General features: G+C 43.8%; 1 protein-coding gene across 1 annotated transcript in view; it reads left to right on the forward strand.

Moving 5' to 3' along the window:
- ENOPH1 (enolase-phosphatase 1) overlaps nucleotides 1-24,360 on the forward strand; it is a 36,607-nt gene that overhangs the window by 9,031 nt on the left and 3,216 nt on the right. The window contains exons 2-5 of the mRNA XM_005681827.3: nucleotides 16,097-16,198; nucleotides 17,950-18,152; nucleotides 19,931-20,063; nucleotides 22,925-23,048. Coding sequence (XP_005681884.1) covers nucleotides 16,097-16,198; nucleotides 17,950-18,152; nucleotides 19,931-20,063; nucleotides 22,925-23,048 — 562 coding nt within the window. The remainder of the gene's footprint in view (nucleotides 1-16,096; nucleotides 16,199-17,949; nucleotides 18,153-19,930; nucleotides 20,064-22,924; nucleotides 23,049-24,360) is intronic.

Genomic DNA, 24,360 nt, shown 5'->3' on the forward strand with positions numbered 1-24,360 from the left:
ACAAGAAGGTGAGCTTCCGTTAGTTCAGTTCAGTGGCTCAGTCTTGTCCAACTCTTTGCGACCCCATGGACTGCAGCACGCCAGGCCTCCCTGTCCATCACCAACTCCTGGAGTTTACCCAAACTCATGTCCACTGAGTCGGAGACGCCATCCAGCCATCTCATCCTCTGTCGTCCCCTTCTCCTCCTGCCCCCAGTCTTTCCCAGCATCAGGGTCTTTTCAAATGAGTCAGTTCTTCGCATCAGGTGGCCAAAGTATTGGAGTTTCAGCTTCAACATCAGTCCTTCCAATGAACATTCAGGACTGATCTCCTTCAGAATGGACTGGTTGGATCTCCCTGCAGTCCAAGGGACTCTCAAGAGTCTTCTCCAACACCACAGTTCAAAAGCATCAATTCTTCAGTGCTCAGCTTTCTTCACAGTCCCAACTCTCACATCTATACATGACCACTGGAAAAATCATAGCCTTGACGAGATGGGCCGTTGTTGGCAAAGTAATGTTTCTGCTTTTTAATATGCTGTCTAGGTTGGTCATAACTTTTCTTCCAAGGAGAAAGCTTCTTAATTTTGTGGCTGCAGTCATCTGCAGTGATTTTGGAGCCCCCCCAAAATAAAGTCTTTCACTGTTTCCATTGTTTCCCCATCTATTTGCCATGAAGGTGAGCTTAAGGTCCCATATACTTTTCCGTATCCAGTGACCACCATTATACTTGATGACCATTACACTAATCTGTCCTTTTGCTTATGGCAGGAGATGGCTTAAATAAATAATTTAGTCATGAACTGGGAGGGGGCGGACTTTGAAAAATACGAAGCCCAGTAGAAACACTGATTACAATGCAGGAAGTATCAGACTGTTTGGAGACAGAAAGCACTTGTGAAGAGTCAGTATGGAAAAGGGGGCGCTAACATGTACTGAAACTCACTGTGGTTGCCTCTGCCTGTGCTTCTGTGGCTCTGGGCAGAAATAGGTCAGGAACGAGGCACAGAACATGACTGCTCTCAGACAGCTTGCACTGGCATGGCAGGATTTCCTGGTTTGATGACTATTCCCCCAAACCTCCCCATGCTCCGGATTCCTACATGGAGATATACTCATGGTGGAATACAAGAGGATTTTTGTTGATTCAACTTGAAACAAGGGGAGGAGCCTTTGGAGAATCACTGTATTGAGCCTGAGTATATCATGAGATGGATTAGAAAACACCTCCAGCCTTAATTTCTGATCTCTTACTCTTCTAGAACCTTCCATGTTATGGCGCATGCATAATGTTTCCAGCTGATCAGTCTTCCCTTCCTTTTCCCCACATTTATTTGAATACCTTTCATGTGCCAGGCGCTGCCAGGAAACCAAAATTCTTAAAAGACGCATTACCCCCCTTAAGGAATCAAGTAAGGAAGACAGGTACATAAAACAGATTGTCTTTACACCATTGAAATCCTTTTTGGTTTCCTGTTGGGTCAAAGATAGTTTCAGCTCCCCAACTTGAGTGAGTCAGCTTTTCCAACTTTCTGTGCCTCAGTTCCTTTATGCTCTTTTTTTGTAAATAACTGATGATGCCCATTTGGGTCATGCCAATCTTTCATGCCACCACCATTCCTCTAGCTTGGGATGTCACACCTTTTCCTCTCCAAGTGCAGTTTGGTTCCATGTACCCATTGACTTAAAACATGTTTAAAACATATTTCTCGTGCTAGGCTGTGGGAATATACAGGTGATACCTGCTTCTGCTTTCAAAGGACTTGGGTTTAAGTGGGAATTTCCGAGTCCTATCTCTCCCTGCCCCGCAGTGCCGTGTATTTGCCATCATAGCAAATGCTGCCTTGCGGTGTCGTCTGTGTGTGCTGTCTTGCTGCTGTGCTGAGAGCTCCTTAAGGGCCGAGAGCAGAGCCTGGCACGGTGCTCGCACATACGGCGTTCAGCAAGTGCTTGTTGATGGCGTTACGATGCCTTCCAGACTGGGCCCAGGAGGGGCTGGCGTTGTTTGCTCCCACTTCTGCTCTCCTTGCTATTTCAGATTTCCTCAAGGTGATATTTTATCTTATTTGCACAGCATGCGATGTAACTGTTGTGTTTCTAGAGTGATATTAGAACTTTCTTTGACCCAGCATTTCTAAAACTGATGAGTTTTAGAGAAACTAGTTAACAATGGAAGTTAAAACACCATAAAGTAAATTTTATTAACAATTAAATATCTAAAGAGCTAAATACACTATTCTTTGGAGACTTGTATCTGTTAATGTGAGGATAGAGGAGTGTTTTTTTTCCCCTTAATTTTTCCACGGAAATTAATTCATGCTTATTATAAACTGCAGACATTACAGAAGAGTACAGTGTAGATAATGAATGCCCCTTTTGCTCCCACCACCGAGCAGTTAGTTTGGTGAATATTCTGATTTTTTTTTCCCTATGCTTAAAGTCACTTAGATCCTTGAAGTATATGTAGTCAGATCAATTCCGTGAAAGTACCAATTCTAATAAATAACCCTTGTTTTGAAAATACATAGATAGGTAAGCCTTTCTTTTGTTCAGATAAACTTTTTAAGGCTATCCTGTGTTTAGCTCTGAAAGGACCTCCCTTCTTTGGTGGTTCTTAAATTTTCTATCCTTAAAGCTCACCCTATGTAACTCCTCCACACTCACAAAAAAGCTATTCTTTTTACAATAAAGGCTTATTTTTGCATACAGCTTTTGATTTTCACATTTATTAACTCATTTAATTTTCATTGTTGGTTTTGGTGGAGGTAGGGGTCAGAAGAAGGGTGGTGGCCAGCTCACCCTTATCTTCCTGTGTCCGGTCCTCCGTCACATGGAAAGTCAGTAATATTGTCCTCAGAGGCCCTTCTGGAACCTCAATGGACCCTTCCCAGGGGACTCCACTTTCAAAAACACGGATTGCTTTTCAAAGACAGAATTCTTTAATACAGAAAAGGGTTCTTTGTCTTCTGGGTATGCACGTGAGGGCTTCATTTCTTAACTTGATTTTCAGTGATTCATTATGTGACCTTCCAACAAGTTCATTTTTTTAAGTCTTAAAAAAAGTGTGGAGCTGATACTGAATAAAAAGAGACTAACACAGGTAGTTTGAAAACTAGTGGGAATCCTGGCACTGGGACCTGGGTGGGATTTCAGAGAGGAGCTCGTGGTCAGACTGGTGTTGGTGCTGCCGCGCTCCAGGAGGCTGGCTGACTCCTGCCCTGGGCCTTGGCTGGGACCAAGTCGTTGTAACTCTGTAAACTAATCAGACCCCTTTGACCAGAAGATCAGGCTCAGGGAATCTGACTCTGAACCAAAAAAGGAAAAAGACCTGATTGATAAACTATAGTTTCTTAGTTTATACTTAACCTTTATGTACCTTTGTGAAATGGAGGAAATAAGAGCACTTGTTTCATGGGGTTATTTTGAGGATTTAAATGATGTGATTCAGGTTACTCATTAATCAATGCATTGAGTAGATTTGGAGTGCTTGGGAGCAGTGGCAGATGGTGAGAAGTGATTAGATTCTGGGTGTATTTTGAAGATAGGGCTGACAGCATTTGCTGATGAATTGGTGGGATGTGGAGTGTGAGAGCAAGAGGAGTTGAAGAGGACTCTAAGGCTCTCAGCCTGAGCATCTTGGAAGGATGGAGCTGCCACTTGGCTGAGATGGCACATTGTGGGAGGAGCAGGATTAAGGGCTAGAAACAGGACTTTGAATTTCAGATATCCAAGTGAGATTTGGGGAAGGTAGTTGAAAAAAAAAATCAGTCTGGAGTTCAGGGAAGAGGTCCAGGTTCAAGCTGTGGATTTAGGGGTCATTGGCAACAGATGGGTATATGGATGGTGTTGGTGGTAAAGAAAGAGGATGAGATGGTTGGATGGCATCACTCACACGATGGACATGAGTTTGAGCAAGCTCCGGGAGTTGGTGATGGACAGGGAAGCCTGGCGTGCTGCAGTCCATGGGGTCGCAAAGAGTCGGACACGACTGAGCATCTGAACTAACTGCAAAGTGGTAGAGAACCTTCTTGCCAGTGCCGGAGACAAGAGATGTGATTTCGATCCCTGGGTCAGAAAATACACTGGAGGAGGAAATGGCAACCCACTCCAGTATTCTTGCCTGGAGAATCTCATGGGCAGAGGAGCCTGGCAGCCTGCTGTCCCTGGGGTTGCACATCATCAGACACAACCGAAGTGATTTAGCACAGCACGGCAACAGATGGCATTTAAAATCATGGATTAGACAAGATCACTGAGGATTGACTGTGGAATGAGAAGTGCCTGGAACGGTGAAGGCTCAGTTAGTGTTGGCAGTTGTTCCCACTGTTGCTGTAATTACTCATTATTCCTGTTTATTGGAACAGTTACAGTACTGCCAGGTGAGCCAGAATCTCTCATTTCTTTTCTTAGTGCAAATCTCTTTGAGAAAAGCTGTATTAGAAATTTCTGTAGGGAATATAATATCGGGATCTGGGGGGTTGGGTGATCCTCCCTGAAGTCATGAACCCACAGAGCTGGATAGACTCAAGCATTGGGCTTCAGTAGACCTGGGTTTGAGTCCTGGCTTTACTGTACCAGCAGTGAAACCTTTTTGAATCTCAGCTGCTTCATTTATTCAGAGAGAGTCACCTTGCACCAATATAGGTGGATTCAAGGAAGTAAATGTCAGTTCCCTCCCCTCCACACTCAACAGGGGCTAGGACTCTGTCCTAGGGCCAGTCAGGGTTCCTGCTCTGAAACTTATGGGATGTTGATGTTCTTTCTCTCTGCTGCTTTTAAAGACCTATCCCAACTACTAGCACTTGTGAATAATGATGACCTTCCCTTGTGAGATGTGATTCATTGCAGTTAATTAGATTACAGTTTATATTTCTTTAATTACAGTTTAATCGTCTTAATGGGATTTAGAAGACAAGTTTGTCTTACAGCATCACATATGTTCTTTTTGAATGCAGATGAAGATATTTAGTGTTCATTCCTAAAGGTTTCAGCTTTCAAAGGGGAGTGATTATCTCTGCTTAACCCATGAAAATAGACAGCAGACTTACCATTTCTGAGCCCTCATGACCCTTTGTAGCAGCCAGAGCTGCAAAACTTCTCTTGGTAGTTCCTCTAGTATGGTCTTCAGGAAGGATATTGAAGGAGCAATTCTAATACCACAACTGTTGAATCTATCTGATGGATGGTGTGGACCACTTCAAGAAGCAGTAGATTCCTCATTGTTAGAAATGTTCAAGCAGGAGCAAATATCCAGTTACAAAGTAAGTAAGTTGTAGAGATGCAGTATACAACATAGTGATTAGAGTTAATAATGCTGTATCGTATATCTGAAGACTGTGAAGAGAGCAGATCTTAAAAGGTCTCATCACAAGAAAAAAACTTGCTTAACTGCAATGGATGTCAGCAAGACTCACCGTGGTGCCCGTTTCTCAGTATATGCAAACATTCAACCGACGTGTTGTCTTCGTTGTTTAGTCGCTAAATCATGTCCGACTCTTTTTCGACCCCATGGAGTGTGGCTCACCAGGCTCTTCTGTCCGTGGGATTCTCCAGGCAGGAATACTGGAGTGGGTTTTTGCCATTCCCTTCTCCAGAGGATCTTCCTGACTCAGGGCTCAAACCTGCATCTCCTGCATTGGTGGGCTTATCCTTTACCATTGAGCCAGGGGGAGACCAATATGTTGCATAACTGCGACTAACACAATGTTATGTATCAATTTTGTCTCAATTTAAAAAAAGACTATACTCTTTCATTGTAGAAATAGATATGTTAAAAAAAAGTTTTTCCCCTCCCTTGGTATCTCATGTCCCAGAGAAAACCTTTGTAACCTGCTATGCCCATATTCTCTTAGATTTCCTTTTATCTGTTTAGATAGTCCCCAAAATATGATTACCCTGTGTTTTGATTCTTATTTAAAGAATGTGATTGGTTCTTAGGACCCATCAAGCGACTTGATTTTCCTTTGTGTTTTATCCTCTGGGATTAATACAGAAATAATAGGTCACCAATATTGTCTTTGTGTTGTTTAACTCTCTGCCTGGAAAATGTTAAATTCTCAAATCCTGTAAATCATTTGCACCCTGTGGTCCCTTTGGAAAGCTTTTAAACTAGTTTCTTTAAATAGCTGTAGTACTCTAAGTATCACCCATTACCTTTTTATTGCCCATTTTCTTCAAAGGAGACATGAGTAAATATAGCAACAATTTTATTTTTATTGATTCTATGACCTTTTCATTAAAACAGCCACTTGATAATAAAGTAAATCCATATCTAGACTTCTAAACATTTATGAGGCAACTTCTTTAATTAGATCTTCAGCGATGTTGTGGCCCTTAATGGAGCTCTTTCAGAATGCTATCAGTGGGCTGTGTAGAGTAATATAAAGTGCTGCTTGCATAGCACCCCCACTAGCATTTAGTAGGATTTATTGATAATCATAGTCCCCTGAAAGGCAAATACTGTCGTTTAGTTCTATAGCCTTTTGTCATGTGTGTGTTAGTGTCTTGGTCGTGTCCAGCTTATTGCGACCCCATGGACTGTAGCCCACTAGGTTCCTCTGTCCATGGGATTCTCCAGACAAATATACTGGCGTGGGTTGTGATGCCCTCTTTCAGGGGATCTTGCTGACCCAGGGATTGAGCCCAGGTCTCCTGCATTGCAGAGAGATTCTTTACCATCTGAACCACCAGGGAAACCCCTTTTGTCGTGAAAGTGAAAGTCGCTCAGTCATGTCTGACTCTTTGTGACCTCGTGGAGTATACAGTCCATGGAATTCTCCAGGCCAGAATACTGGAGTGGGTAGCCTTTCCCTTCTCCAGGGGATTTTCCCAAACCAGGGATCGTACCCAGGTCTCCTGCATTGTAGGCGAATTCTTTACCAGCTGAGCCACCAGGGAAGCCTTATACATACTACTAAACTGTAACAACCCTTTAGGTGCCTGGTAGACTAAAAATACTTACATGTTTGTAGAATCCTTACAGCATTTTTTTTCATATTGTAGAATTGTGAAATTGTCTATAAGTGGATTATAACTGAAGTTAAAGAATTTATCATTGCTGTTCTCGAATTACTTTTAAAGCCTGAAATTTTTCAGTGGGCAGGTTTGGGCGATAAGCATTAGCTTTATTTATTTATTTTTTGGCCATGCTGTGTGGCACTGCAGGATCCTAGTTCCCTGATCAGGGGTTGAACTCGTGCCCCCTTGCAGTGTAAGCAGAGTCTTGACTGGGTCGCCAGGGAAGTCCCACTACCCGCTTTAAAAAATTTGTTTTTAGAACATTCTTACTTGGTACCATTTTGTTTTTCAAGGCCAAACTTGGCAGTTACTCCAGGTGCCTCTTGATTTCCTACTTTTGTATTCCAGTCCCCAGTGATGAATAGGACATCTTTTTTTGGTGTTAATTCTAGAAGGTCTTCTGGATCTTCATAGAACCGATCAACTTCAGCTTCTTTAGCATCAGCGGTTGGGGCATAGACTTGAATTACTGTGATGTTTAATGACTTGCCTTAGAAATGAACTGAGGTCATTCTGTCATTTTTGAGGTTGCACCCGAGTACTGCATTTTGGACTCTTACTGATTATGAGGGCTACTCTGTTTATTCTATGGGATTCTTGCCCACAGTAGTAGATATAATGGTCATCTGAATTAAATTTGCCCATTCCCATCCAGTTTTAGTTCACTGATTTCTAGGATGTCAGTATTTGTTCTTACCATCTCCTGCTTGACCACGTCCAGTTTACCTTGATTCATGGACCTAACATTCCACGTTCCCATTGCAGTACTGTTCTTTGCAGCATCGGATTTTACTTCCATCACCATATCACAGCTGAGCGTCATTTCCGCTTTGGCCCAGATGCTACATTCTTTCTGGGGCTGTTAGTAGTTCTCCTCTGCTGTTCCCCGGTAGCATATTGAACATCTTCCAACCTGGGGGACTCACCTTTCGGTGTCCTATCTTTTTGTCCTTTTACACGGTTCATGAGGTTCTCGTGGCAGGTGTAATGGAGTGGTTTGCCACTCTCCCCTTCTCCATTCCATCCTCCTCCTCCATCTTACCTGAAAAGCCCATGTGCGGGTCAGGAAGCAGTTAGAACCCCGTATGGAGCAGCTGGTGGTTCAAGATCGAGAAAAGTGTACGACAGCGCTGTCAGCTGTCACCCTGTTTGTAACCTATACACTGAGCACATCATGAGAAATGCCAGGCTGGAATCAAGATAGGCGGGAGAAACATCAACAACCTCAGGTATGCGGATGATACCACTCTAATGGCAGAAAGCGAAGAGGAACTAAAGAGCCTCTTGATGAGAGTGAAGGAGAGAGTGAAAGAGCCAGCTTAAAATTAAATATTAGTTAAAAATCTGAGACCGTGGTATCTGGCGCCATTACTTCATGCAAATAGAAGGGGAAAAGGTGGACGTAATGACAGATTTCCTCTTCCTGGGCTCTGAAATCTTTGCAGATGGTGACTACAGCCATGAAATCAGAAGATGATTGCTTCTTGGCAGGAAAGCTATGACAGACCTAGATAGTGTGTTGAGACATTACTCTGCCGACGAAGGTCCGTATAGTCAAGGCAATGTCTTCCCACTGGTCATGTATGGTTCTGAGACCTGGACCCTAAAAGAGGCAGAATGCCACAGAATTGAGGCCTTCAAAATGTGGTGCTGGAGAAGACTCCTGCAAGTCTCTTGGACCTCAAGGAGATCAAACCAGCCAAGGGAAATCAACCCTGAATACTTGTTGGAAGGACTGATTCTGAAGCTGAAGCTCTAGTATCTTGGCCATCTGATACAAACAGTCAACTCTTTGGAAAAGTCCCTGATGCTGGGAAGGATTGAGGGCAGAAGGAGAAGAGAGCATCAGAGGATGAGGTTGCTGGTTGGCATCACCAATGCAATGGACATGAACTTGGGCAAACTTCAGAAGATGGTGAGGGACAGGGAGGCCTAACTGCAAGGAGATCCAACCAATCCATTCTGAAGGAGATCAGCCCTGGGATTTCTTTGGAGGGAATGATGCTGAAGCTGAAACTCCAGTACTTTGGCCACCTCATGCGAAGAGTTGACTCATTGGAAAAGACTCTGATGCTGGGAGGGATTGGGGGCAGGAGGAGAAGGGGACGACCGAGGGTGAGATGGCTGGATGACATCACTGACTCGATGGACGTGAGTCTGAGTGAACTCCGGGAGCTGGTGATGGACAGGGAGGCCTGGTGTGCTGCGATTCATGGGGTCGTAAAGAGTTGGACACGACTGAGCAACTGAACTGAACTGAACTGAACTGAAGGATGTTGAAAGAAAGGATAAAATCTTCACAGTTTAGTTATTTGCCCCATGTACTTTTATGTTGTACAGTAACACTCACACTAAAATAGACTGTTCAGCCTGCTAACCTCCCAATTCCAGTTACCCTGAGTTCTAACTTCATTGTCTACCTTTGTGTGCTAAGTCTGTGCAGAGGGGAGTTTTACTTATAGAGGAAAGAGGCAAATTGGATTCTCAGAAGTTCTAAAGTTGATTCTAATTTCTGAAGCTTCTCCTAAACAGGATCGCTTGAAATCTGGACCTTTTATTTCTGTGACTTCTCCGAGGAAAAGGTCTGTGGTCTATCACTCCGTTATCAGAAATGTCTGGTGGCACTTCCCTGATGGTTCAGTGGTTGGGACTCTGTGCTTCCACTGCAGAGGGTCTGGGTTTGATCCGTGGTCTGGGAACTAAGACCCCACATGCCGAGCAGCCAAAAAGTAAATAAAAATAATTAGAAACGTGTGGCACTCAGTAAGTCCTCAGTAGATGTTGAAGGAATGAATTGGTTATCTTTGTGATTTGTTCTCTGGGGACTTCTCTGCTATCATTTGTCACTAAATTAGGGTAAAGGTGATCTTGCTGAGTTAAAATGTTTGTGCTGGAGTATATAATTAGTGGTAAGGAACTGGGTGTTTTCATCTATCTAATTACCTCTAGTGACCACAGTGACTCTGCTTGGTATTATCATCGCCATTTAGCGAATGAGAAAGTAGGCTCAAAGAGGATAAGTTACTCAAACACGGTTAGTGAAAGAAAGAGGTAGAACCCTGGTTTGGCATACTGCCCGGAGTCTGTACCTGCTCTCAGGATTAACAGGCTCTTGATGAATTGTTCTTGGTACCAATAAAGCTGGATATAGGCAATTCGATTGTGTGGAGCCCAAGGAGTATAGCACTGTATGTGTTTAAAAAGCCTTTGAGGACTTCCAACTCTTGAGTGGTCCTGAATCTGACCAAAACTTTTCCCTGGGGAGTATTTTCAGTTGCTTAGAAGTTGGGGAACAATGGAGGCAGGATGCTGGAGAAGGACCAGATGAGAAAGGAGTAGCATGAGGGATCAGAGTTGGTTTGTTTTTTTAATTGTAACACATTTAAAATAAGCAAGGATAAAGACTAGTGCAATAACTGTGCACCCACTACAAAGCTAACTAAACTTTCATATGATGTTTATTTCAGATCTTAAAGAAAGAAATCATTACAGCTATACCTGAAGCCCTTGGTACATCCCACTTTGTATTGGTTTTATTCATATGTTAGAGTTTCTGTTCATATTGATAAATACAAAATTTTAGTACATTCATTGTTAACTGCTAAGTAATGTTATAGAGTGTGAATATGCGCTTATATTCTCTAGCTGATGATGGTTTAGGACGTTTCCATTAATTTGCAGCCTCCCCAGTGTGACTGTAAGCACTTTTTTTGCTTTCCTCTCTGCACATGTGTGTCTGCCTAGGAGAGGAAGAGCTCTGTGTGTGCACCTTCCTTCTGCCACATCTTCTCAGATGGCACTCTCTCAAGTAAGGGCTGGTTTACAGTCCTGCCATGGTGCATGCGTGCAGGAGAGATGCTAAGCCAGAGAAAGGAAGGCATGAGGAGGAACATCCTAAAGAAAATCAGAAATATATGGGAAAGGGTAAAGATTGCCTGCCAATGCAGGAAACACGAGTTCAGTCCCTGGGTCGGGAAGATCCCCTGGAGAAGGAGATGGCTACCCACTCCAGTGTTCTTGCCTGGAGAATTCCATGGACAGAGGAGCCTGGTGGGCTGCAGTCCGTGGGGTCGCAGAGTTGGACATGCCTGAGTGGCTAACACTTCCCCTGGCAGTCTAGTGGTTAGGACTCAGCTTTCCAGTGCAGGGGGTGCAGGTTTGGGCCCTGGATGGGGAACCAAGATCCCACACGCCACAGGGTGTGGCCAAAAACCCCCAACACAGCACTGTAAATCACCTATACGTCAGTAAAAGGTTTTTGGGGTTTTTTTTTAAGAAATATATCAGTACATCTCTTGCAGAAAAAAAAAGCTATTAATCTTAGCTTATTTTCCTTCTTTAAGATCAAGAATGAGTTTTTATTGAGCTTAAACAAAGCTTTTATGTCAAATATGCTGAAAATTTTGCCTGATCACACTGTTTGTATGCTTCAGAATCTGCTGAGTGCTATCGGAATGCCACATGAGAACAAACGAAACTGAATGACTTCTTTGTTTTTACTGGGGCAGGTGAAATTTGAATAACATAGTATGAAGAGTCCTACCATTTTAAAAAAGAAAAAAACCCGTAATAATTTTCTTGTGTTGTATATTTTCATTTGGGAGTGCAATTTAAGTTGAACTTAGAATTGAGTCTTCTGAAATTAAAAACAAAAATCTGGTTATGGAGCCAAGCTTTTGTTCCAGTCAGAAAAATTCTATACCCACCAAAAAAAAAAAAAAACAAACCCACATGGTTTTGTTCATAATAATCTGTTAACTATGTCCTAATCATATCATCCCTTGTTAGCAGGAAATGAAAAGTCTGCTAGCTTCCTTTTTTTGTTTTTCAATTGAAGAATCACAAACTTACAATATTAAATCAGTTTCAGGTGTACAACATAGTAATATTTCTGTACATTACAAAATGATCACCATGATTAGTTTCCATCTGTCACCATACAGAGTCATCACATTAATATTGACTATTTCCTATGCTGTTCAGTACTTCCTCATTTATTTTATAACTGGAAGTTTGTATCTCTTAATTCTCTCCATCTTTGTTGCCCATCCTCCACCCCCTCCCCTTCAACCAGCATCTTTCTTCTCTTTTTGCCCTTGTTCACTCTTGTAGTAGTATTACTAGTTAAAATCTCACAATCCAGAAGTAATAAGGAGGAAGTGGGAAGGGAGGGAGGGGACACAGATAGTGGTTTTCAGCACCGCACTGGGTGGCGGGCTGGTACTAGCTAGCACTAATCTGCAGAAGCCAGGCATCTGTCGGGCACAATGACCCTGTCATAGCACGTGCTGGCGCTTCATGAATTGGAGCCCATTCTTATTTTACGGTAAGTGAGTCTGCTTTGCAGGGACGAGGATTGCTTTTCTTCAGGGCTTCTGCACATTCCCAGGTGATGCAGAAACATTTGAAAACCCCTGGCTTCTATCAGGTGACCCTACCGGAGCCTTTTCCTACCCACACCATTGTCTCTGTGTGGAATCCTCCTCTTGTCTTCTCCGAATTAAGCCTATCTTCTTTTGGTGGTTCTCAGACTTCTTATTCTCAAGAGTTCTTTGTATACTTAACATTTACTGAGGACCCAACTTCCCTGGTGGTCCAGTGGTTAGGAGTCCACCTTCCAGTGCAGGGGACGTGAGTTCAAGCCCTGATTGGGGAACTGTGATCCCGTATGGCTCAGGGAAAGCCTAAGACCCACAGCTGAGACCCAACGCAGCCAAATAAAAATAGTAAATTTTTTTTTTTAATTACTGAGGCCCCAAAGAGCTTTTATGTGGGTTATACTGATCAACATTTACCATATTAGCAGTTGAAACAGAAACTTAAAAATACTGATTCATTTTAAACGATAAGCCCCTTTACTTTGTTAACATTAGTAAATAATATATGTGTGTGTGCACTGTTGTGTCCGACTCTGTGTGACACTGTGGACCGTAGCCTGCCAGGCTCCTGTGTCCATGGACTTGTCCAGGCAAGAGTACCAGAGTGGGTCGCCACGCCCTCCTCCAGGGGATCTTCCCAACCCAGGGATCGATCCCACATCTCTTACACCTCCTGCATTGGCAGGTGGATTCTTTACCACTAGTGCCACCTGGGAAGCCCCAATAAATAATACATTTTTATGAAAAATATTCCTATTCTTTTGGAAAATGTGGCTAGAAGACTGTTTTAGACAGTGTTTTGCATTTTATAAACTGGCTAGGAAGATGGCTGGATTCTTGTCTACATTGGGTCTCTTGTAGCATCACTCATTGGTAAAGTGGAAAAGGCAAATGATCTTAGTGTTTTTATGAGAATAGTTTGACCTTGTGGAGCCCCCTAAAAGGGTTCCCAGACCCCCAGGACTGAATCTCGCTTTGAGGATCGATGCTTTAGATCTCAGTTCTGGGGTCACTTCCCCAGCAAAGCCTTCCCTGACCTCCCTCACAGGTCAGACTTTCCTGTTTTATGCCTTAATATTACCCCTCTCGTTTGTACTGTTTATTAAAATTCCATCTTTAATGTTCTGTTTCTGCTACTTGGCTCCTTGAGATTCGGGATCCTGTGTGGGTTTGGCTCACAATTATATCCTCAGCCCTTATGCAAGGGCCTGCCCCTGTGCTGGGCATTCAGGCCATGTTTGAATAAATAAATGAGTAAATCAGTTTAAATAAGCAGACTTCTTGGGTTCAGCTTGATTATAGACTTTCCCTTGAAATGTAAGGCCTTGTCTGAATTGTCTACCTGGTGTCTGCATTCACGGCATCTGTTCATTTCCTTTTTTTTCCAGGCTGATCCTTGCTAAAACTGTTGCAGGGCCATCACGCCCTGGGTCTGCCAAGCATTCTGTTCATGCTCTGTCTCACCCATTGCACCGCATTATACTTCCCCCACCCCCCTCACTAATTTTTTAAAAGTAGTATACATCTTTTTTTAATCTATTTATTTACTTGGCTGCACTGGGTCTTGGTTGCTCCATGTGGACTCTAGTTCCCTGACCTGGAATCAAAACCGGGCCCCGTGCATCGAGAGCATGGTGTTTTAGCCACTAGACCACCAGAGAAGTCTCTTTATTTATTAAAAAAATTCTCTAAAGAAAGATGATCATGAGATTATCATTATTTTTATTTTGTTTCTGTATTTTCCAAAATTTCTGTGAACAGACCTGTGTTAATTCTCAGATGAGAAAAGAGGGTTATTACACCTGGAGGTAATGTATCACAGTGTAGCTGAGGAAGGTTCATGACCCCATCTGTGGCCATTTGCATACTCCTCACTCCAGTGTAACCGCCAATTTAGTATCTGTTTTAGATATTTCCCTTTTTTGTCATTTAATTATAAATGGACTCATACCGAATATGGTTATGTGTCATGTTTCTCTTACTTAGCATGAAGTTTCTGAGGTTCATCCATGCAGTAGCATGCATCAGTATTCTGTTTTATGAATTTTCTGTTTACCCATTTGCCAGTTGATTGATGGCCATTTGGATTGTTTCCACTTTTTCACTAGTACGACTCATTTCCTGGTGACTTGAATACTAAAGAATCTTCCTGCAATGCAGGAGACCCAGGTTTCATCCCTGAGTCGGGAAGATTCCCTGCAGAAGGGAATGGCTACCCACTCCAGTATTCTTGCCTGGAGAATGCCATGGACAGAGGAGCCTGGTGGCTGCAGTCCATGGGGTCACAAACAGTCGGACACGCCTGAGTGACTAACACTTCCACTTTTTCATGACACATTCACATCCAAGTCTTGTGAACAGTTTTCATTTCTCTTGGGATGGAACATTGAATGGAATCATTGGGTCATATCATAAGCTGTTGAACTTTTAAAGAAATTGCCAGACTCCTTTATAGAGCGACTGCATCATTTTATCCACGCCCCACCCCACCCCGCCCTGCGCCCCCACCCCAGCTAGATTTTTGAGAAACTAATTGTGACTTGTTTATCTTTTCAGTCCCCTTCTCCATGGCCCACTAGCCTGTCTTAGCATATGCGTGTATGCTAAGTTGCTTCAGTTGTGTCCGACTCTGTGTGACCCTATGGACTGTAGCCTGCCAGGCTCCTCTGTCCATGGGGTTCTCTAGGCAAGAATACTGGAGTGGGTTGCCATGCCGTCCTCCAGGAGATCTTCCCTACCCAGGGATTGAACTCATGTCTCCTGCATTGACAGGCAGGTTCTTCACCACTAGCGCCACTTGGGAAGCCCCACTTAGCATATGGTTGACACTTAATTTTTATCGAATGTGTCACATTGGCTTTGAAAAGACACACATGCTACAATTACAAGTAAATATAAAAATTTTGACCTAAGAGAAATCATGTTCCCAGTGCATGGGTTACTTACAGGTTCTTTATTTCTCGATTGTTTTCCACCTCAGAATGTATAGGGTGGATGGTGTGGAGGAGTGGAAAGAAAGTCCAAGAGGGAGGGGATATATGTATGCATACGCATATGACTGATTCACTTTGTTGTGCAGAAGACACTAACATAACATTGTAAAGCAAGTATACCCCAATTGAAAAAAAAAAAACATACATAGGCTATTCTGTAGGTATTCTGATTTCCAAACAGGAATTACAGTGATCCGGTATTTTTAAAGGGTTTGTTATACGTGGACATCTTTCTGTCAGCAGATATTTGTTTTGTCCAGGTCCCAGGCACTGCAGTGTAAGCTGGATAGTCTTGATCCCTGCCCTCAAGGACGTGTGGTCTAGCCATCTGGTTTAGGAGTCAGCTGACTTTTTCCGTAAAGGACTAAATACTAAATGTTGAGATTTGAAGGCCATATGGTCTTGGTTACAAGTATTCGCCTTCGCATTGTGACCCCAGAGTGGCCACAGACACCCAGTAAACTAGTGAGTGTGGCCATATTCCAATACAACTTCGTTTACAAAAACGAGAGGAGATTGAATTTGGCACATGGGCTGCAGGTGCTGACTCTTGATCTAGTTCATCTGTTTCTCTAACCCTTCTGTCCAGAGCAGCAATTTTCATATTTTCAATGAAACTTTCAGTGTCTTATTTGCTAGACTTAGGTGAGGTGAGATGGTTGAAGAACTTGATCTTATGCAAACAACTAAAAGCTAATGCTTGTTTTTTTCTTTTGCACTTTTATCTAGGACATTTTATTTCCTTACGTGAAAGAAAATGTTAAAGAGTATCTGCAGACACATTGGGAAGAAGAGGAGTGCCAACAGGATGTCAATCTTTTGAGGAAACAGGTTGGGACGTTTCTGTTCCCTTGCTTCTACATTCCCAAGAGTGTTAGAGCCGCGGATGCCTGAAGGCTTAGAATATGCTCTGGGCTTATTTTAAAATAAGCGCTCTAGATTCACAGAGCATGGAAGTTGCCGTGACTTGTCTGCTTAGGAATCCACATGATTCAACGGCCAGATCATGGCAGTCCACTGTCTCCACAGTCGCCTCTTTCTGGAGCTGTTTGAGTTGCATACACATATCACGTGTTTGTAAAACTAAGTCATTTCTGGGTGGCATGCCGTAGGGTCTTGTGCCATTTCAGCACATTTTCCCCGAATGTCTCCTTGTGACCACACTTCATCACCTCGTTCTCCACTGCCTCCTCCCCACGGCATAGCGCCCTGCTGCCCGGCCACAGAACTCCTGGGCCCACACCTCTCACCCCAGCTCACTCTCAGCCCAGTCGTCATATTTTTTAATTAAACATTTTAAAATCTATTAATTATTTTATTTTTTGGCTGCACTGGGTCTTCACTGCTGTGCAGGCTTTTCTCTAGTTGCAGTGAGCAGGGGCTACTCTCTAGCTGTGGTGCGAGAGCTGCTCACTGCAGTGGCAACTTCTCTTGTTGCAGAGCAGGGGCTTTACGGTGCGTGGGCTTCAGTCGGCGCACCTCCTGGGCTCTGGAGCGCAGGCTTGATAGTTGTGGCTTACAGGCTTAGTTACTCCCTGGCATGTGGGCTCCTGGACCAGGGATCAAACCCGTGCCTCCTGCATTGGCAGGCGGATTCTTTACCACTGAGCCACCGGGGGTGCCCGTCCACCCAGTCTCTATACCTGCCTTCCGTTCACATGCTCTGTTCTGCTCTGACTCCTACCACTGTGCTCTGTGGAACTCTTCTTCTGTTGTTTTTCTTGTTAAAACTGCTTCACCGGCAAAGGTCTTACATACTCTGCAGAGCAAACTCTCTGGCAATTCTTTTTGGACTTAATTTTCTACATGGGACAATGTGGGAGGCTGTGTAAGTTCTTTCATGTTAGGAGTTTGGATTGAAGAGAATCACAGACTTTGGGGCATGGGGCGTTTGGGTTTGTTAAATTTTCCACATAACTCAGGGTTAGTCTGAAACATTCCCCTCTTCACCTTTTTTGGTGTCTCAGCGCTTCTTGTGGAAACATGTATTCCTTGTAGTACATGAATCATTGCGTCTTTAGGGGTTGGGCATACACATTGTCACAGGCTCAGTAGCTATTAGGGTTTGCAAGATGTGGGCTGATTGCAGGAGATTGTATGTAAACCAACCCTAGGCATCGCGTCACTAGTTTCTTTTCATTGAATTCTAGGCATAAACTTAAGATTTTCTTGATTTCTTCCGTAGTTAGTTATAGTGCAGAGAAAATGATCAGATTTAACTGAAGCCCTGGTTTGATCCTAGTAGGTTTGATCCTAGTAAGTGAATCAACAAACCAGGTCTTCTTATAACATTTTATCATTTTGTGCTCTTTGTTCTCACATGCAACATGCCTCTCAGTTTAAGTTTCAGCTTTAGTGATACAGGAAAGCTGTTGTAAACTTATTAATTATAATCCACTGTTTTTTAGGAATCATTCATTTCAGTCCCAAAGCCTAGGATTCTTTAATTTGTGATGGTACTCGGAGCTCATGGTAGCTGGGGAAAGTTGGTCTGCTAGTTTTCAGGTATTGTGTAAGGGATCTCGTCACAGATTTCATGTTGTTGATGACTTTTTTGTTGTTGTTGTTGATGACTTTTAAAGGCTGAAGAGGACTCCCACCTGGATGGGGCTGTCCCGATCCCAGCAGCCTCTGGTAGCGGTGTGGACGACCCGCGGTGGATGATCCAGGCCGTGGTGGATAACGTGTACTGGCAGATGTCCCTGGACCGGAAGACCACGGCGCTGAAGCAGCTGCAGGGCCACATGTGGAGGGCGGCGTTCAAGGCTGGGCATATGAAGGCAGAGTGCGTAGCTCCTCAAGAGACTCTCAACACTCCCTCCACCCCCTAAAGCGAATGCACTTTCCACTAGTTCTCTCTCTCAGTGCAAGTTGCGTGACTTGTAAAGTAGCTAAAAAATCAGCATTCTTTTTACTCCAACCAGTGAGTGTGGTTTTTTTTTTTTTTTTCCCCAAAGCTGGGATAAATTTAGTTCACCCAGCTAAATTGCCTGGGCCTATATCTGGCTTGGTGTGCTGGTTGGAAACTTTTAACCCCAGGCTTAGAAAATGGCAACTCCCTTGAGCTCAGTCATACCCGATCTCTGAGGTATGAGTGACAGCGCTGTTGGGTGCTTCCCGGGACTGTGAGGATGACCTGCTTCTGCTCTGTTGGAGAAGCGAGATGCTGTGAAATGATGCACCTGCCACCGCGAGGTTCCTCAGTCGGCAGTGCCACTTTTCCACAGACCCTGGGGTCAGAGCACTCCTGCCGGAGGAGCCTTGTGAGTCCTGAACTGCTAAGAGAGTCTTAGTAAGTCACATCTATTAGGATTTTAGGGCATTGCCTGATGTAAAGCCTACGATCCAAGACGGTTACTAGCTGCTTATATTTCTTTTTTCTGTCGATTGAGATGCCATTCCTTTAGGTGCTTTACAAGGTGGCTTCCACCTTTTAAGGATGCTTGAGAATTTCAGGATAGGCCAGTGATGTGGATGTCAACATCAGTCAGTTCACATTGTAAAACACCCAGAGAAGTGGAGCCAGGAGACCATGTCGCAGGAGTCAGCCCTGCCTTCTCGCAGAGTTAGTTCCTTAATTATAGAACCAAGAGCTTGAAATACATCAGCTTAGACTTCTAAGCCCTGCTTTGGAGCAATATCAGTCTGTAGATTCAACATAGAATAGTCCTGCCTCTGAGTGAAAAGTAACATACGAAGCAACTCACAATTATGGGAACTGGTTTTGAACTAAATCGTTGATCCCTTTCCGTCAGCTTGTGTAATACATTGAGTTGTGTTTCATCCAGCAGACGACTTCTCTGACATTTTCCTGGTGATCCTTTATAACAGACTGGTTACACCTCCCAAGTTTCTTGTGCTTCTCTCTCCACCCATTTCCTCTGATGTTCCCTCCCTGAACAGAACAGAGAATTGGTGAACAAGTTAGTGTCAGGACCCAGAAAACCAGACACAACGCTTTGCTGATTAGCAAATGTGAGGCGGTACATGTCTCTTAACTGATTTGTTCCATAATTTTTTCCTGTAGAGTAAAACTTGAAGTTTTCTTAGTTCTCAAGAAATGTAGTTCTGTTTTCTAGCTAATCGAAGACAAATAGCTTTGAGTCCTCCAATTTTTTTTTTTTTTTTTAGTTGTTAGACTACAGATCTTTCTAAAAGTATTTCTGTGCTTTCTTAAGGCACACTGGACATAACCTTTTCTAGTCATGAGCTAATCAAAGATTACACAGCAGTACAATATTACTTTTTTGTTTTTTTGAATTCCTTAGGGCTTCAAACACTTGCTTTCTTATTTTATCTCTCTGTCCATAATCACTTTTTACTGTCATTAGGGTGACTGTGTGTCAAAAACTCTTCCCCTTTCCACTGAAACTGCTTCTAATCTGTGACTGTGGCACTCTGGGGACACGCTCATGACATCTGCAGGAGCTCACAGCCTCGTGGAGTGCTTTCCCTGGTGTCCATTTGTACACAAATAGAGAAACTCGTGGCAGCTGTGTGACTGGTTTTCATCCGGCTGGAATAACCTCTTGCTGCACTTTGCCTCCGTGTTCTTCCCTCTAGGTTCTTTGAAGACGTGGTTCCGGCTGTCAGGAAGTGGCGAGAGGCTGGAATGAAGGTATATGTCTATTCTTCAGGGAGTGTGGAGGCGCAGAAACTATTATTTGGGCATTCTACAGAGGGGGACATTCTTGAGGTAGGTGGCCCGATTACTTTGTTTTTTGGACACCATCAAAGCATAAAAAGAGTGGCTCTGAGTGCTACAGTTAGAAACTAAGTCAGCATTAGGTAATTGCCTTTACATATGCGGTACAAGTTGGAAAAAGTGGAAAAAATGGGGAATACATTATGGAAGGGTGAACTGTAGCCATGGTCCCAGGCTTTGTACCACTTTGTAAGAAGTTCTTAACACTTAGCTGCCTGTAAGGAACCTGGGAAGTTTGTTAAGGATGTAGATCCCTGGGCTCCACTTCGTGGCACATCTTCACTCAGAAGGTCTGGGGTGAGGGTCATGCGTGTGCATTTAAAAATATCCACCCCACGTGATTCTGGTGACTAGTATTAAAACTAGCTATATGTATCCACATATGTATATAGATCGACCTATCTAGCTATATATCCATCCACATACACATTTATTTATTGCAGCTAGATAAGACCCCTGAGTTAGCTTATAAACCAGCTATCTTGTCATTATTAGAAAATTGTCAGCCCAGAGGAAGGGAAACCGATGGCTTTTGGTTGTTGAAGGTGTCAGGTAAGATGTATGATCAATTCAGTTCAGTTTAGTCGCTCAGTCGTGTCCGATTCTTTGCGACCCCATGAATCGCAGCACGCCAGGCCTCCCTGTCCATCACCAGCTCCCAGAGTTCACTCAGACTCATGTCCATCGAGTCATCGATGCCATCCAGCCATCTCATCCTCTGTCGTCCCCTTCTCCTCCTGCCCCCAATCCCTCCCAGCATCAGAGTCTTTTCCAATGAGTCAACTCTTCGCATGAGGTGGCCAAAGTACTGGAGTTTCAGCTTCAGTGTCATTCCTTCCAAAGAAATTCCAGGGCTGATCTCCTTCAGAATGGACTGGTTGGATCTCCTTTGTGGTGGTGGTGTAGTCGTTAAGTCATGTCCAGCTCTGGCGACCCTATGTGGGGTAACCCGCCAGACTCCTCTGTCCGTGGGATTTCCAGGAAAGAAATACTGGAGTGGGTTGCCATTTCCTTCTCCAGGGGATCTTCTGACCCTGGGTCTCAGAAAAGGGCACACAGACTTCTTGAGTGCCTGAGAGGACACGGTGGTTTCATTTGTTTCCAGTACTTTGGAGACAGATTTTATTTTAACAGAATCCTCATTCTTCTCGAAGAGAACTGGCCATGTTATTGCACAAAATAACTTAAGGCCACCTGTGAACGCTTCTTGTACCTGAGAAAGGCCTGGCTACCTTTTCTTTCCCACTGTCTCTGCGCCCCCTGGTGGACAGGATGGTCATTAGGAAAGGGAAAGAAATGCTGAGTAACTGAATACAGGCCAAACTTAATGTTACCCAATGATTTACTCAGCTAGCTATTTTTTTTTAATAAATATTTATTGACCCTTTACCATATGCAGAGAAAGATTTGGCTTTGGAGATTGTCACAGTCTCATTTTACCTTCCTTCTTTTCATCTTAGTTCTAAATCAAATATTAAATGCTTTCATTGATAAAACCCTTTCATTGTTTGGTAACTAGTCTCCTCTGAATACAAATTTAAGCTTCTTTTCTGCTATCTCTGATAAAACAATCAGGTCATAGGAGACAGGACATAAGAATTACCTACTAGGTTCAGTAATGAATATTCTCCACTTGCTCATTGTGAGACAGACTTGAGAAAGAAAATTTACAAAACCATTCTTAACTTGAAAAATCATAATATTAATACACCTTAATTTCTCTGAGTGATTGTTTTTAGTTTGAGGGTTTTTAGTTAGGCTTATCTTTAGTTTGTGTAAAGTTCTGAAAATATTCAAGAGATCACATTATATAATGTGTGTGTGCTCAGTCGTATCCAGCTCTTTGTGACCCCATGGGCTGTAGCCCACCAGGCTTTTCTGTCCATGGGATTTCCCAGGCAAGAATACTGGAGCAGGTTGCCATTTCCTCCTCCAGGGGATCTTTCTGACCCAGGGACCGAACCTGCAGTTCCTTCATTGGCAGGTGGATTCCTTGCCAGTGAGCTACCTGGGAAGCCTGCCACTATTACTGCTCAAAAATGCTAGATAAAATACTGGGTTGGATATAATTTCAAAATGTCTTATTTAGAAAATCAAAGTTTCTTGGAAGTAAGATAACAGCTTACTAATAATTATGGCAGGTTAGAGAAATCCGTTCATTCTGGCATCAAAAGGACAATGTGGAGAACCTTTTCATCAGAGGTGAAACCCAGTCCATAAGTTGTTTGAGTGCATATAGTATTATAATGGTAGAAAGTAGGGCATATATCGGAGAAGGCAATAGCACCCCACTCCAGTACTGCTGCCTGGAAAATCCCATGGACGGAGGAGCCTGGAAGGCTGCAGTCCATGGGGTCGCTGAGGGTCGGACATAACTGAATGACTTCACTTTCACTTCTCACTTTCATGCGTTGGAGAAGGAAATGGCAACCCACTCCAGTGTTCTTGCCTGGAGAATCCCAGGGACGGGGGAGCCTGGTGGGCTGCCGTCTCTGGGGTCGCACAGAGTCGGACACGACTGAAGTGACTTAGCAGCAGCAGCAGCAGGATGTATATATGTAGAAGACTTTGGATATAAAATTGAAAATGAAAGAAAGCTGAAAAGATTACAGAATGATCTTACATACATTGAATCAGTAGTTTTCTTCTTCCAGATGTTTATTTCTATAAAACCTTGCTTTATTTTTCATAGCCTCCACAAAGTTCTCTAGGAAGTAGACCTACAGGGAATATTTCTTGAGTGGATGAAGTGACTATGATTGTTGAGTATTTCAAAGAAAAGGGATGAGAACCAGAGAGGCTGGGTTGCACATGTGCTCATAGCATCTTTGTTTCTCCTCCTGTGTGTTCAGCTTGTGGACGGTCACTTTGATACCAAGATTGGACACAAAGTGGAGAGTGAGAGTTACCGAAAGATTGCCAGCAGCATTGGCTGTTCAACCAACAACATCTTGTTTCTGACGGATGTTTCCCGAGGTGAGTAATCTGACTTCTTGCATTGCACACTCCAGGCTGGAAGCTGAGCCTGGCACTGGAAACACTTTGCCTTCATAAAGAAGGTTTCCATGGGGAGCCATGAGAAATGAGACAGGTCTCTAAAGGAAGCAGTGCAAGTAGATGCTTACAGACAAGACTTGCCCGGTGGTGATCTTGGTAAGAGATGTAATGTAAACGGTCATTGACCTGTGTCAAGTCCCACGTGGACAGTGACGACCCAGCTTGGTTGAGAATCTGGGTTGCTGGTCAAGAGGACTGTGCTTGAGGCAGGGGTGCTTGGGAACTGTGCTTGGAAACTCGGGGTGCATGGAAGGCAGCGCCTCTGCTGCTGAGTGAATGCATCTGAGGAGGGGAGTGTGGAGCACTGTTTCTCTGGGAGGTGACCGTCCTTTCACAGAAGGTGGGAACATAGAAGAGACAGCTCTGCCCCATTTACTCTTAGTGCTTAGAGTGAAAGTTTGCGAGTCGCTCAGTCATGTCCAACTCTTTGCGACCCCGTGGACTGACTGTAGCCTGCTGGGCTCCTCTCTATCCATGGGGATTCTTCAGGCAAGTATATTGGAGTGGCTTGCCATTCCCTTCTCTAGAGGATTTTCCCGATCCACGGATCAAGCCCAGATCTCTTGCATTGCAGGCAGATTTTTCACCATCTGAGCCATGAGGGAAGCCTGTCACTGTTTAATTAATGCACTCTGTTGCTCTGTTTCCCACCGGTTGAGAAACTACTGGGGATTCTTATTACAGCAGATCTGAATTCCAGAGAGCGTGTTTCGGATTCTTGCCCTGTCTGCCTGTCTCTGGCCGCAGGCCTGAGTCCCGTCTCTACTCCTCCCTTTTGCATGTGGATTTTACGTCCGCGTGCAGTGCCGCCGCTCTTGCCAGTTTTCCTTCCTTGAAATTTCCTCACACTCTGTGCAGAGGAGTCATTTGTTAAATTGCAGGTCCTAATTCAGTAGCTGCACATCGAGGACCTGAGTCATTGCATTTTTACAAGCTTCTAGGTGATTGCCACACAGCTGGTCCGGGGACCACTCAGAGCGGTAGTGCTCTGGAGCAGGAGTTGATAGTAGTGTTCTGTAAAGGGCCAGACAGTAAATATTTTAGGCTTTGCAGGCCATGCCTCTACTCAGCTCTGGTCTTCGAAGTGCAGAAGCAGCCATAGGCAGTACAGAAGTGAGTGGGCCTGGCTGTTTGCAGTAAAACTATTTACGGTACCAAGCGGTAGGCCATCATTTGCTGACCTGCGTTCTAGAGCATAGACCATAAGAGTCTGACACACGATTTCAAATGG

The sequence above is a fragment of the Capra hircus genome, chromosome 6, assembly GCF_001704415.2.
Source record: "Capra hircus breed San Clemente chromosome 6, ASM170441v1, whole genome shotgun sequence".
Classification (NCBI taxonomy): domain Eukaryota; kingdom Metazoa; phylum Chordata; class Mammalia; order Artiodactyla; family Bovidae; genus Capra; species Capra hircus.